Source organism: Notolepis coatsorum (genome assembly GCF_963971535.1).
Source record: "Notolepis coatsorum genome assembly, chromosome: 2".
NCBI lineage: Eukaryota > Metazoa > Chordata > Actinopteri > Aulopiformes > Paralepididae > Notolepis > Notolepis coatsorum.
Window position 1 is genome coordinate 178,977,713 of NC_140166.1, and position 15,923 is coordinate 178,993,635.

Genomic DNA, 15,923 nt, shown 5'->3' on the forward strand with positions numbered 1-15,923 from the left:
ATGAGAGTGAGGCACTAGGAGACAGGAGAGTGAGGCACTAGGAGACAGGAAGAAGGGAGAGTGAGGCACTAGGTGACATGAGAGTGAGGCACTAGGAGACAGGAGAGTGAGGCACTAGGAGACAGGAAGAAGGGAGAGTGAGGCACTAGGAGACAGGAGAGTGAGGCACTAGGAGACAGGAGAGTGAGGCACTAGGAGACAGGAGAGTGAGGCACTAGGAGACAGGAAGAAGGGAGAGTGAGGCACTAGGAGACAGGAGTGTGAGGCACTAGGAGACAGGAAGAAGGGAGAGTGAGGCACTAGGAGACAGGAAGAAGGGAGTGAGGCACTAGGAGAAAGGAGAGTGAGGCACTAGGAGACAGGAATAAGGAATAGTGAGGCACTAGGAGACAGGAGAGTGAGGCACTAGGAGACAGGAGAGTGAGGCACTAGGAGACAGGAGAGTGAGGCACTAGGAGACAGGAAGGGAGAGTGAGGCACTAGGAGACAGGAAGAAATGAGTGAGGCACTAGGAGACAGGAAGAAATGAGTGAGGCACTAGGAGACAGGAGAGTGAGGCACTAGGAGACAGGAAGAAGGGAGAGTGAGGCACTAGGAGACAGGAGAGTGAGGCACTAGGAGACAGGAAGAAGGGAGAGTGAGGCACTAGGAGACAGGAGAGTGAGGCACTAGGAGACAGGAGAGTGAGGCACTAGGAGACAGGAAGAAGGGAGAGTGAGGCACTAGGAGCCAGGAGAGTGAGGCACTAGGAGACAGGAAGAAATGAGTGAGGCACTAGGAGACAGGAGAGTGAGATACTAGGAGACAGGAATAAGGGAGAGTGAGGCACTAGGAGACAGGAGAGTGAGGCACTAGGAGACAGGAGAGTGAGGCACTAGGAGACAGGAAGAAGGGAGTGAGGCACTAGGAGCCAGGAGAGTGAGGCACTAGGAGACAGGAGAGTGAGGCACTAGGAGCCAGGAGAGTGAGGCACTAGGAGACAGGAGAGTGAGGCACTAGGAGACAAGAGAGTGAGGCACTAGGAGACAGGAGAGTGAGGCACTAGGAGACAGGAGAGTGAGGCACTAGGAGACAGGAGAGTGAGGCACTAGGAGCCAGGAGAGTGAGGCACTAGGAGACAGGAGAGTGAGGCACTAGGAGACAGGAGAGTGAGGCACTAGGAGACAGGAGAGTGAGGCACTAGGATAGGCATGGCTCTTAAGACTGGAGTGCTTCCTACCTTCCTGTCTTGAGAGTCCAGGATGTTATCCAGCCACTTGTAGAGGTAGCCGTCAGAGGAGAGGCCCACGTTGTCGGCCACGGGTCCACAACACAACACTGCAGACATGGCCTGTAGGAGGAACGTGGTCGATTAGCTGAGACATCGCTCACCGCTGGGGCTTCCAGTAAATAAATGGTTAATTTATATAGTGCTTTATTATTTTTGTTCCTCACATTCACCCATTCACTCACACATTCACACACCGACGACAGAGGCAACCATGCAACGTGCCAAGCTGCACATCGGGAGCAGTTAGGTAGTATTATTGTATATATTAGTATATTGCCAAGTTATATCGCAACTGTAGCATCTGCTCGAATAAGGGCATGGTGACATGCTGTGGGCATCGCTGAGCCCTACCTTGAGTGCACAGTACTGATGGCGGTTGATCTGCATGTTCCTGTCGCTGTAGCGGTCCAGGGGGGTGAACATGATGCTGAAGGGCCCGGCCCAGTGGCTGAACAGCATGAACAGGCTGTGTCTCAGAGACTGCTGGGGGAAGATGGTCCTCCTCTGGTGCACTGCACGGATGGAGAGGAGATATACACCACAATTAGGAGAGGTTGCTTTTGTTGGTGTATTTGGTTGTCATTGCAAAATCTTTAATGCATTTATAAAATGGCCATTACAATCCAACATCCAGGGTTCCCACAGACATTGCAAAATTAAATTAAAGTACTTTTCCAAGCACTATATATATTTTTTTTTTTAAACTGCATTTAAAACATCTGATGCAATATTTCTGGCTTAAAACCAATTTCCGACAATTAGTTACACTTTAAATAAAATAAATTATATTTCTTGATTCAGGACAATTTTATCATGGTCATGGATGAACAAAACGTTCAATGCGAATGGTAGATTTGAATTTCAAGGACTCAAACCTCGTAATTTTTTTTGCTGTTTTCAACGAATTCCAGGCCTTGGCTTTTTTTGAGTAAAAAAACAAGCACTTTAAGAACATTCCAAGGACCTTGTGTGAACCCTATAGAAGAACAATTTTATGAATAGAATTTTTTTCCCCCAGATGATATGAACAATGTTGCTGTGTGTGTGTGTGTGTGTGTGTGTGTGTGTGTGTGTGTGTGTGTGTGTGTGTGTGTGTGTGTGTGGTGTGTGTGTTATTATTTAACCTCCTACCTGGGACGTTCTGGATGATGTTGGCCACCAGGGCGCTGAAGTGACAGCGGATGTCCCTCAGAGTGTCAGAGTCCTTGTCATTCTCAGCCTCCAGCAGCTGCCTGGTCAGATCAACGTACTCCAGCAGCGTGCTGTTCAGAGAGTGGCTCTCCCCATCGAGACCTCCACTAGCTCTGTATACATATACACACACACACACACACACACACACACACACACACACAAGATGAAACACTAGAACAATAGGCTTGTGTTTATGCTACAGTGACAGGGTAATGCATTCTAACGCTGGCCTGCTTTGATCCGTCTGGTTTCTCCTTACATCTGACTGATGACGCCAGCATCAGCCAGCAGCTCAAATATCCGGACCAGCTGGACCCTGAGGATGTCTCGACGCCTGCGCCGCTTCATGTTCTGGAGCAGAAGGAAAGGGGGGGGGGGGGGGTTATTTTCTGAAGCCAGTGTTGAAATGTGCCTTTCCTACAATGTAGGACAGTGGATACAGACTGGTTACTATTAGAGCAGCGCTCACCTCAGGTCTTCTCTCTAGAGCCTCTTTTATGATGGGGTTCAGCTCCTCTATCAACTCTCTGAGAGACAAATACAGAACATCACGTTAGGGAGGTGTCCTAAATAACCCAAGTTTGATCAGAACTTCAGAAATCGACTCTCTAAAATGTTCTGCTCCCACAGCCCTAACCAGCACCAAGATGTCTGCATCGCAGCCATTTACATCCCAAGATAGGAATTACTACTTCATTCAAATCATCAGTTCCTTTTTGCCGCAGACCCTGGCTGGTTCATCCCGTTTACCTGAGGGCCACGGGGTTGGTCCTGCCAAGACCCAGGACCAGAGACTCTGTGATGTCCATGCACTCCGAGCGCATCATAGGGACGACGTGTTTGAACAGCGAGGAGGGGGACGGAGTGCCAATAATCTATAAATATATTAAAAAAAAAAAACACTGTCAGAGAATGTCACACCTCACTAATGCTACATGTCTAATACTGGTTGATAAACACACAATACTACACAGTTCACTAGGTGGTATACACAATACTACACAGTCCACTAGTGGTATACACAATACTACACAGTCCACTAGTGGTATACACAATACTACACAGTCCACTAGTGGTATACACAATACTACACAGTCCACTAGTGGTATACACAATACTACACAGTCCACTAGTGGTATACACAATACTACACAGTCCACTAGTGGTATACACAATACTACACAGTCCACTAGTGGTATACACAATACTACACAGTCCACTAGGTGGTATACACAATACTACACAGTCCACTAGGTGGTATACACAATACTACACAGTCCACTAGGTGGTATACACAATACTACACAGTCCACTAGTGGTATACACAATACTACACAGTCCACTAGTGGTATACACAATACTACAGTCCACTAGGTGGTATACACAATACTACACAGTCCACTAGTGGTATACACAATACTACACAGTCCACTAGGTGGTATACACAATACTACACAGTCCACTAGGTGGTATACACAATACTACACAGTCCACTAGTGGTATACACAATACTACACAGTCCAGATCGAGAGGAGTATGAGATATAAATGGAGGATTCATATATAAGATATATGTATAGAAGGATATATATATATATAGAAGGTAGATAAGAGGGAGAACAGTAGAACAACAGGATATAATTATTGGGAGCAGACAGGGGGGCTCCAATGGTTATGAGTCGTTGGATGTTGTTGGTTTTGGTGGTCGGTTTCGGTTCCCTTTGTGCACGAAGGGGGGCGCAAACAGACATCAGGCAGCAGGATCACTGGGTTGACCGTGGGCCGTCTTCGTTTCTTGTGCACGAGAGACGAGGTTGGTTTGCTTCAACCACAGGCTATTTTTGGCATAATTAATTAAAAAACCAAATAATGATTTATGATTCTGAAGGGGTGATAAGAATCAAGGGGGGATTGAGAGAAAATGGTGGTTTTTCAATGTATGTGATGTATAGATTGGGGGGAGTGACCACAGCTAAAACGGTGCCGGGTCAGAGAGGTCGAAGTGCATGCGGACGGTGGAAGCAGGAGACGGTGGTTCAGTAGCAGGGTGATTGTTGTGAGCCACACTGCCAGCGAGAGAATGTTTGTTGACATTCCTCATTAGAACATCTGAGATTAGAGTGTACTGTCTCGACGAGCAGGAGGGAGAGAGGTTCATCTTAATGCAACAGTGAATGAAACTGCATTTTAATGTGTGAAAGGTTAAACGCAGTTGTCATGACAACACGTCACATGACAACCAGAATGCGGGGCCGTCGTTGCGATGACGAACATCTATAAGTCGAACGGTGTTTCCGGGTGTTGAGCAGACTAAAATCTGACTGAGACTAAGAGGGAAGAAACCAGAAGAGACTCTCTCCTCTCGACGAGAGAGAGGGGGGGGGGGGGGGGGAGAATGGCACATCACCAGTAGCTTCGGCTACCACGAGGATGGTTTTAGGCTAACGAACAGGCCTGAACACTATTGGACTGAACAGCAAAAGGACGATAATATGAACACACCGAAAGATCATTAGAAATATACTCTTCAAGGACAATACAATCTGTTAACATCTGAGCTGAGGTTTCTGTTTAGAGAAATAAAACCATGCTTTTCCTTGTAAGGTATTTCACGTTGTCGAAGTGTCGAATTCTTACGGAGGTGGGGAAGTATTATGGTTTACGGATTGCACTAACGGGGGGGAGATAAGGATCTTATCTACCAGTATCGGAGACGTCAGGACCATTAAAAGTACACAACGCAGAGGAATTGGATGGAGAGCCAAACAGACGAAGACGTGATACTGGCCAGTTTGATCAGAATCTTACACCCCCCTTAATTGATTTTCGGGGGCTTTTTTTTGTATTTCGGGGGCACTGAATTTTTATGATAAACGGTTATTAAACATCCTTATCATTTAAAAAATACAACTCAATTAATCTAATCCCCACGACTCCATCATACTCCGCTTTACATTTTTTTATTTGAGGACCTGGGGAATCTGCTTCTCAGACTCTTTTTCCTTCGTGTTTTAATAGTTTGATAAAAAACGCTCCAACTTGTCTGTTGCCATCAAATGCTGGTGAGCTGCTCACCTGCTAATGTGAGAGGGTGGGAAGAGTGACGTCGACATCGGCGTCTGATCAAAACAAATTTAATAAATCACGTCTTTCACTCGTCAGTTAAATAAATAGTAATATACATTTTTATACTATGTTTGATAACGTAATGTTAATGACATTAATAATGTCTCCATATATATATATATCATTAGTAAACTGTCTGGGGCTTTTTGTCCCCCCCCGGCCGCCCTTAACATGAGAGAAGCCGAGAATGCATACCTGTCAGTGCGCACAGGGGTGAAATTGTGTGTCACAGCTGGGAGCGTTGCAGTGTTTGCAATGGAGGAGAAGTTTGGTTCACTTGTAAATAAACTATTCACATAAATGAAACAAAATGTAATGTTAATGTCTCCATCAGGGTTTCCGTTAGAAAATACTGGGGCCGGTCTCCGTGTCCTGGAAGATTTCAATCTCCCGGACAAATGTGAGAAATTCCGGTCAGTTTATTGAGCTTAAAAACAATTGATAGGCAGGCTATATAAAGAATGACATCCTCAAGGCATGTAGATTTATAATATTTTAACTTAAAACTAGGCTACTTTTGCGTATATACAGTCATTAATATATTCCAAATAAAATAAGTCCAGAGACTCCGTGATGCTGCCGACTTGAAATCAAATAGGTATCTGTGGGCAGTCGGCCCGACATTAAACAGCAGTCTGTTATAATCACATTTTTATGAGCTAACGAATTCCGTTATATTGGACATTTGTATTAATTATATCAAGCGAAGAACTGAGAAATTTGGCAGAGAGAGACGGCAACATTATCGTGGGGTCCGGTTCACTGAAACGTTCAACGAAGCGATAAACTAATCCCAATAGTATGCAACTGCAGAGCCGCAGAGCCAGCGGCGCTCTCAGGTCCGGTCTGGGGACTGCTCAGCAGCGCCACCCACCCAGTGGCTGAATTGCCAATGGCTGAATTGGAGTATTGCACTGTGCGGGCACAACTGTGAGCTCTGTGGCTCTGCAGTTGCATGTTTCTCGCTAATCCAGCACAAAGCTCCGCCATTCTCATCAGCAAACCACAGGTTGCGAGGGAATTATTTTCATAGGACATTGTGACCGGAGATATTTAAATATGTCGGACTTCAACAGAATATATATATATAATTAGTAAACTGTCGGGGGCATTTTGTGCCCCCCTTAACTGATTTTCGAGGGCATTTTGTCCATTTTCACAGGCATTTTGCCCCAAGCCCGCGTTAATTTCGAACCCGAGTGGTATACACAATACTACACAGTTGACTAGGTGGTATACACGATACTACACAGTCCACTAGGTGGTATACACAATACTACACAGTTCACTAGGTGGTATACACAATACTACAGTCCACTAGGTGGTATACACAATACTACAGTCCACTAGGTGGTATACACGATACTACACAGTCCACTAGGTGGTATACACAATACTACACAGTCCACTAGGTGGTATACACGATACTACACAGTCCACTAGGTGGTATACACAATACTACACAGTCCACTAGTGGTATACACGATACTACACAGTTCACTAGGTGGTATACACGATACTACACAGTTCACTAGGTGGTATACACAATACTACACAGTCCACTAGGTGGTATACACAATACTACACAGTTCACTAGGTGGTATACACGATACTACACAGTTCACTAGGTGGTATACACGATACTACACAGTCCACTAGTGGTATACACAATACTACACAGTCCACTAGGTGGTATACACGATACTACACAGTTCACTAGGTGGTATACACAATACTACACAGTCCACTAGGTGGTATACACAATACTACACAGTTCACTAGGTGGTATACACGATACTACACAGTTCACTAGGTGGTATACACGATACTACACAGTCCACTAGGTGGTATACACAATACTACACAGTTCACTAGGTGGTATACACGATACTACACAGTCCACTAGTGGTATACACAATACTACACAGTCCACTAGTGGTATACACGATACTACACAGTCCACTAGTGGTATACACAATACTACACAGTCCACTAGTGGTACAGTACACGATACTACACAGTCCACTAGGTGGTATACACAATACTACACAGTTCACTAGGTGGTATACACGATACTACACAGTTCACTAGGTGGTATACACGATACTACACAGTCCACTAGTGGTATACACAATACTACAGTCCACTAGGTGGTATACACAATACTACACAGTTCACTAGGTGGTATACACAATACTACACAGTCCACTAGGTGGTATACACGATACTACACAGTCCACTAGTGGTATACACGATACTACACAGTCCACTAGTGGTATACACAATACTACACAGTCCACTAGTGGTACAGTATACACGATACTACACAGTCCACTAGGTGGTATACACAATACTACACAGTCCACTAGGTGGTATACACAATACTACACAGTCCACTAGTGGTACAGTATACACGATACTACACAGTCCACTAGGTGGTATACACAATACTACACAGTTCACTAGGTGGTATACACAATACTACACAGTCCACTAGGTGGTATACACGATACTACAGGTAAAACCTTTTTAGAATCATGTCCAGACATGAAGACATAGAACCCCGACCCCATAGCCCCTAGGCGCCGTGACCTCTGACCTTTGAATCATAACTGTAGCCGCTGTCCGGCGTGGACGCCAGCGTCTCAGGCGGGGAGCAGCGGACGGAGCCCGAGGTGGAGGAGGAAGAGGAGGTGGAGGGGGAGGAGGAGGCGGAGCTGCAGCAGAGGATCAGGTAGTTCCTCCAGAGACCCACGTAGGAGTCGTTGGTGCTGCTCAGGCTGTTCAGCTTCTTGGCGTTGATGGGGCTGCTGCAGGCGGCACAGAGGGACACAGGTTAAACATCTTGCTGCAGGCGGCACAGAGGGGCACAGGTTAAACATCTTGCTGCAGGCGGCACAGGTTAAACATCTTGCTGCAGGCGGCACAGAGGGGCACAGGTTAAACATCTAGTGGTAATAAGCTCACAGGTTAAACATCTTGTGGTAATAAACTCACAGGTTAAACATCTTGTGGTAATAAACTCACAGGTTAAACATCTAGTGGTAATAAACTCACAGGTTAAACATCTTGTGGTAATAAGCTCACAGGTTAAACATCTAGTGGTAATAAGCTCACAGGTTAAACATCTAGTGGTAATAAGCTCGCAGGTTAAACAGCTTGTGGTAATAAGCAAGCATTGCTGTTGAACATTAATGCCAACTACTGAGTTAAGTCTTCTATTAATTCCAAACTACTGTTGCCGCTGGTGACTGTAAAACGCATCACTTCCTGTGCAGTGGATGATTTCCCCCAGGAACGTCCTACCAGACACCAGTGTTTAGACCAGCCGACAGAATTACAGAGAATGGAAAAGCATTTATGAACTGGGTAGAATCATTATTGTCAGTTATATCAGTTTTAAAGTGGAAAGATATAAATGTATGTATTGTGTATGTGTATGAATGTTCAAGATTATTACTTTAATGATGTAGCAGCAGTCTATTATAATCAATCAACCAATCAGTCAATGTATGCAGCACATTTCATACAGAGATGCAAGACAATGCGCTTCACACACACATCTAAATAAGGAACTTCAGTTTCCACTGTCCTCCGCTTTCCTTAGTGTCAAGACTCTGACATTCCAATGCATGTGAAAATACTGTGACGGGAGACGGAAATAAACTCACTTCCTGACGAGGATTAGAGTGCAGCATAGTTGACAGATCTGATAGGATGACATCATCCAGAAAGTGGCGGTGTTAAAATGTGCGGTTACATTCACAGACAGGGTGACATCATCCTCCACTTCCAGCGGGCAGCAGACTGTGGTCGCAGTCATTCCAGCTAAGTACCCTTTCATTTGGCCAATATATCTACTTGTAAAGAACATATGTTGGACAGAGGGTTGTATACCCCCCCCCGATAAAACGATAATTATCGCGATATATTTTAATAATCGATATCGATCGATAATTAACTCAATCTGCGCCATCCACGTATATATATGCGTTTGTCTGTTTTCCTTTTTTTCAATTTTAATATACTATTCAGTGTCACAGACCTCTATGTTACCGTTAAAAGGCATACTGGGACCCCGAGAGTGCAGTAACGGCCAGATCCTGCTAGGTGGCAGTATCGCCCACCCATCTAAACCCCTCCGGGCATAGAACTTTGGTCCAGGCAAGTATAGCGGTTCACCCGATCACATTGGAACGCATCCATGGCCCCTCGATGCATGTGTTGTGCCGGATTATGTTGGGGACCCGATGGGCACCAATACTGGAAATCACGATCTGACAATTGGAATATTCTTTTTGGAATACCCCCGATCAAAGGTAAGGACTATCTGACGTCAATTCCACCTTGATCCTACAATTAATTCATATTGATCCAATCGATCAACGTATGTAGTATTCAAAACGAATGCCGTTGATGACGATCAGAGCATCAAACCCCCCCCCCCTTTTGATGCATTCATGATGAAACATAATACCCATTATATACCTTTGATTTGGAAACAGTAGCATGTCCAGGCGAGCAACACGAACGCATTCAGCAAAATGCACATATCGCGCCATTTTCAGGAATTAGCCAGGATCACTCTGAAACTATACAATATTCATTTTTGTATTTTTTAATAAATGTTTTTATTTGTATTGTGACCTGCAACAGGGCAGCTTTAAAACCAGATATAGTGGACAGACTTGTCTTTCTTGCCTGCAACTTTTAAAGTAATGGCTTTGCTTGTCCAAATGACAATACTGACCAAATTGAGATTTATTTTTCTCTTGTCGATTTATTTTGTTTGCTTTATAATTTAAAATACAGTTTGAAACCGTCTGTACACCATAGGCTATGTGTGCTAGCAGAGCTAGTCTCCAGTCACGAGTCATGGTGCACATGTGCGGTGGTTTGTCCACCAAGAAAGCGCCAAAAGATAGAAAAGAAACTAGTAGAGCCAGAACTGTTCAACTCCCCTGGAGCCACAGCCAGCAGAGAAGCCTGTTTACTTTCGCTTTCAAACCAGCTGCAGCCTGAGAACTGGAGTGTGAGGGGCTGTAACACTAAAGATGGCGGCAACAACAAATAATTGCTGCAAAATAAACATACATTTGTTGAAAAAAAAAAAAAAAAAAAAAAAAATATATATACACACACACACACACACACAGGTATATATATTTTTTTATACTGATAACAATATCGATAATTATCTATATCGAGTGATATGATAACATTATCATATCGTTATCGTGATAATCGTGATTTTTGGCCATATCGCCCAGCCCTAACACACACAGCCTTTTAAACTCTTAGCTAAGCCTCCTGAGCCAGTGCTACTGCTAACAGTGCCAAGTGTTTTTATGATCTAAAAAAATTTAAACATTGACAATTTAATATTTGGCATCTTTTCCATCAACAGTTGATATTATGGTCTTATTCCAGCCATTTACTGTCACAAAGGATCTAATGTAACCATAGAGGAGATGATGGCATCAGATCCTATCCGATGGTAAATGAGCAACACTTCTGAAGGATTACCAAATAGTGGTTTTTAACCATAGTGGTTTCTATTTTCATAAAACTGCACATGCGTGTGAACGACTTCCAGCGGCCTAAGAAGGTCATTATAAACTTCAACAAGCGTGAAACCGTCTCCAGACCCACAGCGCTGCTACGTGTAGTACGTGCCGGTCGGCAGCATCAGGGTGAAAGTAGGCGGCTGCCAGTTAGCTTTGCAACAGCACCGCGCTCCCAGTGGCAACAGCACCGCGCTCCCAGTGGCAACAGCACCGCGCTCCCAGTGGCAACAGCACCGTGCTCCCAGTCGCAACAGCACCATGCTCCCAGTGGCAACAGCACCGCGCTCCCAGTGGCAACAGCACCGCGCTCCCAGTGGCAACAGCACCGCGCTCCCAGTCGCAACAGCACCGCGCTCCCAGTGGCAACAGCACCATGCTCCCAGTGGCAACAGCACCGCGCTCCCAGTGGCAACAGCACCGTGCTCCCAGTCGCAACAGCACCGTGCTCCCAGTGGCAACAGCACCGCGCTCCCAGTGGCAACAGCACCATGCTCCCAGTGGCAACAGCACCGCGCTCCCAGTGGCAAAAGCACCGTGCTCCCAGTGGCAACAGCACCGCGCTCCCAGTGGCAACAGCACCGCGCTCCCAGTGGCAACAGCACCGCGCTCCCAGTGGCAACAGCACGCGCTCCCAGTGGCAACAGCACCGCGCTCCCAGTGGCAACAGCACCGCGCTCCCAGTGGCAACAGCACGCGCTCCCAGTGGCAACAGCACGCAATCCCAGTGGCAACAGTACCGCGCTCCCAGTGGCAACAGCACGCGCTCCCAGTGGCAACAGCACGCGCTCCCAGTGGCAACAGCACGCGCTCCCAGTGGCAACAGCACCGCGCTCCCAGTGGCAACAGCACCGCGCTCCCAGTGGCAACAGCACGCGCTCCCAGTCGCAACAGCACGCGCTCCCAGTGGCAACAGCACGCGCTCCCAGTGGCAACAGCACGCGCTCCCAGTGGCAACAGCACCACGCTCGCAGTCGCAACAGCACCGCGCTCCCAGTCGCAACAGCACATATGAGTGGGTTTGACGTTTTCAGAGGGATAACTCGCGTCACACTAACATTTAGTCCATGAAATCCATCTTTAAAGATGAGTTTGAGCCAAAGATACACTGCAATTCTCTGTCAGACAGCATAGTTCATTGTAAGTACCCTGGATGATGAGTTAATTTAGCGGTTTTCTTTTTAACACGCCCAAAACATGATTATTTGTTGGGCATCATTTCAAAAGTCCAATTTTATAAATTCTTTTAAAATGTGATAAACCCCACATTGGATGTTTTGAATGTCAACTCTGTCGGAATAGTTTTTCTGAAAAGTGGTATCACCAAACTGGGTGGGACTACTAAGCTCCATTATCTATACCCAAGCCCTTCAAACACTGATAACCCTGCAGACCACAAAAACACAAAGATAACAGACAGACTGACGCACACACACACAGGGCACAAACCAACACAAACAAGACACACGCACAGGGCAAAACCCAGCGGGAACCTACTTGATGTCGACTTGTGGGGAAAGCAGCTGCAGGCGAGTGTATGCGAACATCCATGCGTAGTTGAGGGCGGTGGGGCAGTGCTTGGGAAGGTTCTCCAGGCGTAGGTAGCTGGACAGGCTGATGACCCAGGGGTCCTGGCCCTGCGTGACGTGAGCGAACACCCAGATGTGCGAGGGGCTCACCACGTCAAACTGGTGGCTGATGGGAGACGAACTCCACTCAGCCAGTGTCTGCAGGTCGATCCCACTGGGGCAGTACAGCAGGTTGGTCTGCGGGGGGCAGTGCAAGAGTTTGAGAGTGACAGAGTATGAATTTATGCAAGTCGTTGAAGTTAGCCCTAACCCTATTTGTATAGCACCTTTCACAGACACAAAATCACGAGGTGCTTCACAGAATTACTGGCAAAAAGCAATAAAACAGACAACGGTGTCAAGTAGAAGCAGATTAGAACAAGCTAAAACTAGCTGAAACGGGACAGAAAGACATGGCCACACACATGATAAAAAATACAATAATGATCAATAATGCCGCTACAAGGAAAACTCCAACATTTTGGGAAATTAGCTTATTTAACATCTTCCCTGGAGTTAGACAAGAAGATACATACCTTTTTTGTCTCTGTGCATGCATTAGGCTTAGGGAACAGCCGCTCCGTTAGCGTAGCTTCATCACTGGAAGTGTGGGGGGGGGGGGGGGGGGGGGGGGGGGGGGGCAATAGCCTGACGTTCGCTATATGGTCTTACAGTAACCAAATACACTCCAAATACAACTCCAAAACGTTCCTGTAAACATGTTGTGACCCGTGTATTCACCACGTGGAGAAATAAAAAATTATAGAATTCGACAATTACGTTTTCTAAGCAGATATACTCTGAACAATTTTTTGCCTAAGCACTTGTCTCTGGGCGCAGTGATTTCAGTGCTACTTTCTAACGTGACGCCGTGTTTGTTTACATTCTCATTTCATTCAAATTATCCGAACCGATTGAAGTTTATGGATACCATGACTTAAAATCCTCTTACCTTGACGATTAAAAGCCTCCCCAATTTAGAAAACAGTAATCCAATGGCTGGTATTGATAATATAATACTAACTACTGCACGAAGCTAACCGGAGCTAACACAGACCCGGACGGTCGCTAAAGCAAATATAATGACTTCCTTCTGGGGGTTTTCAAAATAAAAGAGCGACGTCTATAGCAGCGGAAAACATTTATTTTGTACATTATCTAACGTTAACACGAACCTAAACTAACGTTACAACTAACCTAAAGTTAGTTTAGGTTGGTGTTAACGTTAGATAATGTACAAAATAAACGTTTTCCGCTGCTATAGACGTCGCTCTTTTATTTTGAAAACCCCCAGAAGGAAGTCATTATATTTGCTTTAGCGACCGTCCGGGTCTGTGTTAGCTCCGGTTAGCTTCGTGCAGTAGTTAGTATTATATTATCAATTATCAGCCATTGGATTACTGTTTTCTAAATTGGGGAGGCTTTTAATCGTCAAGGTAAGAGGATTTTAAGTCATGGTATCCATAAACTTCAATCGGTTCGGATGCTTTGAATGAAATGAGAATGTAAACAAACACGGCGTCACGTTAGAAAGTAGCACTGAAATAGGGCGGCTACGTACGGAGACGCTGGGCTTGCCTGTTTGAGACCAGCGCTCCACATTGCTTTCAGTTTAGCTGGTCGTTCATACTAATACACAGTGGCCGTATTAGGGGGTGGGAAACTGATGGGTGGGGATCGGGCGTTGTGGACAGCGACTCCTACAGGTCGGTTGGTGCGCCTGCGCAGTAGAATCAGGAAGTGTCGGGGGCAGCGTGAGCCTCCCACGCGTTACTCCTCGCCACTGAGAGATCGAGCTGCGCAGGTGAAAAGATGCGACTGCTGTTACCTCAAGTACCGGAGGGGACTTGTGCTATGTATGACTTAGTCCACATTGCAGCCGGCTTGTGGGAGGCAAGAAACAGCGTTCGTGACAGGGGAGGGTTGAATTGGATGATACGAAATTGGGATGGGAGAAAATATAGAAAAAAATGGGAGAAAAAGTGGATAAAAAGAAAGTAGCACTGAAATCACTGCGCCCAGAGACGAGTGCTTAGGCATAAAATAGTTCCGAGTATATCTGCTTAGAAAACGTAATTGTCGAATTCAATTATTTTTTACTTCTCCACGTGGTGAATACACAGGTCACAACATGTTTACAGGAATGTTTTAGAGTTGTATTTGGAGTGTATTTGGTGACTGTAAGAGTAAGACCCTGTAGGGAACGTCAGGCTATTGCCCCCCCCCCCACTTCCAGTGATGAAGCTAAGCTACGCTAACGGAGCGGCTGTTCCCTAAGCCTAATGCATGCACAGAGACAAAAAAGGTATGTATCTTCTTGTCTAACTCCAGGGAAGATGTTAAATAAGCTAATTTCCCAAAATGTTGGAGTTTTCCTTTAAACGTCTGTCTGAATAAAAACAGTTAGCTGGTATTAAAAATAATGATTCTGCTGAATGCAGCACTAACGGGAGGGTGTTCCACAAAAGTGGTGCAATGGCTTGAAAGGTCACCTCTGGTTTTTAGAGGTGTTTCGAGGGACGACTAACAGTTGATGTTGAGATGACCGGAGAGCCCGACTGGTAGTATGAGAGGGAGTGAGTTTGTGTGAGTCAGTAAGTGTTTTATATACGTGCGATAAAAGCCAAAGCGCCATTACCTGGTCGACCCCCGTGAGATGAATGAAGCTCTCCAGCACAGACGCACTTAACCTGTCCATTACGTCAATGGCCAACTCCTCATCCCCCTGAGAGAGAGAGAGAGAGAGAGAGGAGAGACAAAGCGAGTTATTCTATAATAACTAGACTAAAACACATAAGTGTCAGACATACAGTAAAGTATTTCACTAGTGAATTCTATGTGAAAACTGAAACGATGTTGTTAGTTTGATGGTAGTATCCTGACCTTGGCGATGCCCAGTGCGGTGTGCAGGGCGCGGACCTCCTTGAGGACATTGACTGCTAGCCTGCGTGTGGCGGGGCGGCAGCTACACAGCACCACCAGCGCCAGACCCTCCACCACGTGCAGCACCCCGAGGAGAGGAGTCCGCTCCAGGGACAGAGACGGGCCACTGCTTTGGCCCTGCTGGAGTCCAACAAGTTACACTTAGAATCAACCAGAACCTCGATACAGTGCAATGCAGGATAACTTGGCATGAGACTGAACACAACAAACCCTTGCTACACAAAAAACAACAACAAAAAAGCCATCAAGATGAACTCCA

General features: G+C 45.8%; 1 protein-coding gene across 16 annotated transcripts in view; it reads right to left on the bottom strand.

Moving 5' to 3' along the window:
* The window catches only part of fryl (furry homolog, like), a 182,873-nt gene that overhangs the window by 60,293 nt on the left and 106,657 nt on the right, over window positions 1-15,923 (bottom strand). For 11 of the 16 annotated variants that reach the window (XM_084307769.1, XM_084307770.1, XM_084307776.1 and 8 more), the window contains 10 exons: window positions 15,605-15,784; window positions 15,360-15,446; window positions 12,651-12,919; window positions 8,189-8,399; window positions 3,215-3,339; window positions 2,934-2,991; window positions 2,724-2,815; window positions 2,402-2,574; window positions 1,622-1,782; window positions 1,220-1,330 (listed from right to left, as the gene is read on the bottom strand). In XM_084307769.1, coding sequence (XP_084163895.1) covers window positions 1,220-1,330; window positions 1,622-1,782; window positions 2,402-2,574; window positions 2,724-2,815; window positions 2,934-2,991; window positions 3,215-3,339; window positions 8,189-8,399; window positions 12,651-12,919; window positions 15,360-15,446; window positions 15,605-15,784 — 1,467 coding nt within the window. The remainder of the gene's footprint in view (window positions 1-1,219; window positions 1,331-1,621; window positions 1,783-2,401; window positions 2,575-2,723; window positions 2,816-2,933; window positions 2,992-3,214; window positions 3,340-8,188; window positions 8,400-12,650; window positions 12,920-15,359; window positions 15,447-15,604; window positions 15,785-15,923) is intronic. The other 5 variants (XM_084307765.1, XM_084307775.1, XM_084307772.1 and 2 more) reach the window with 1 other exon arrangement.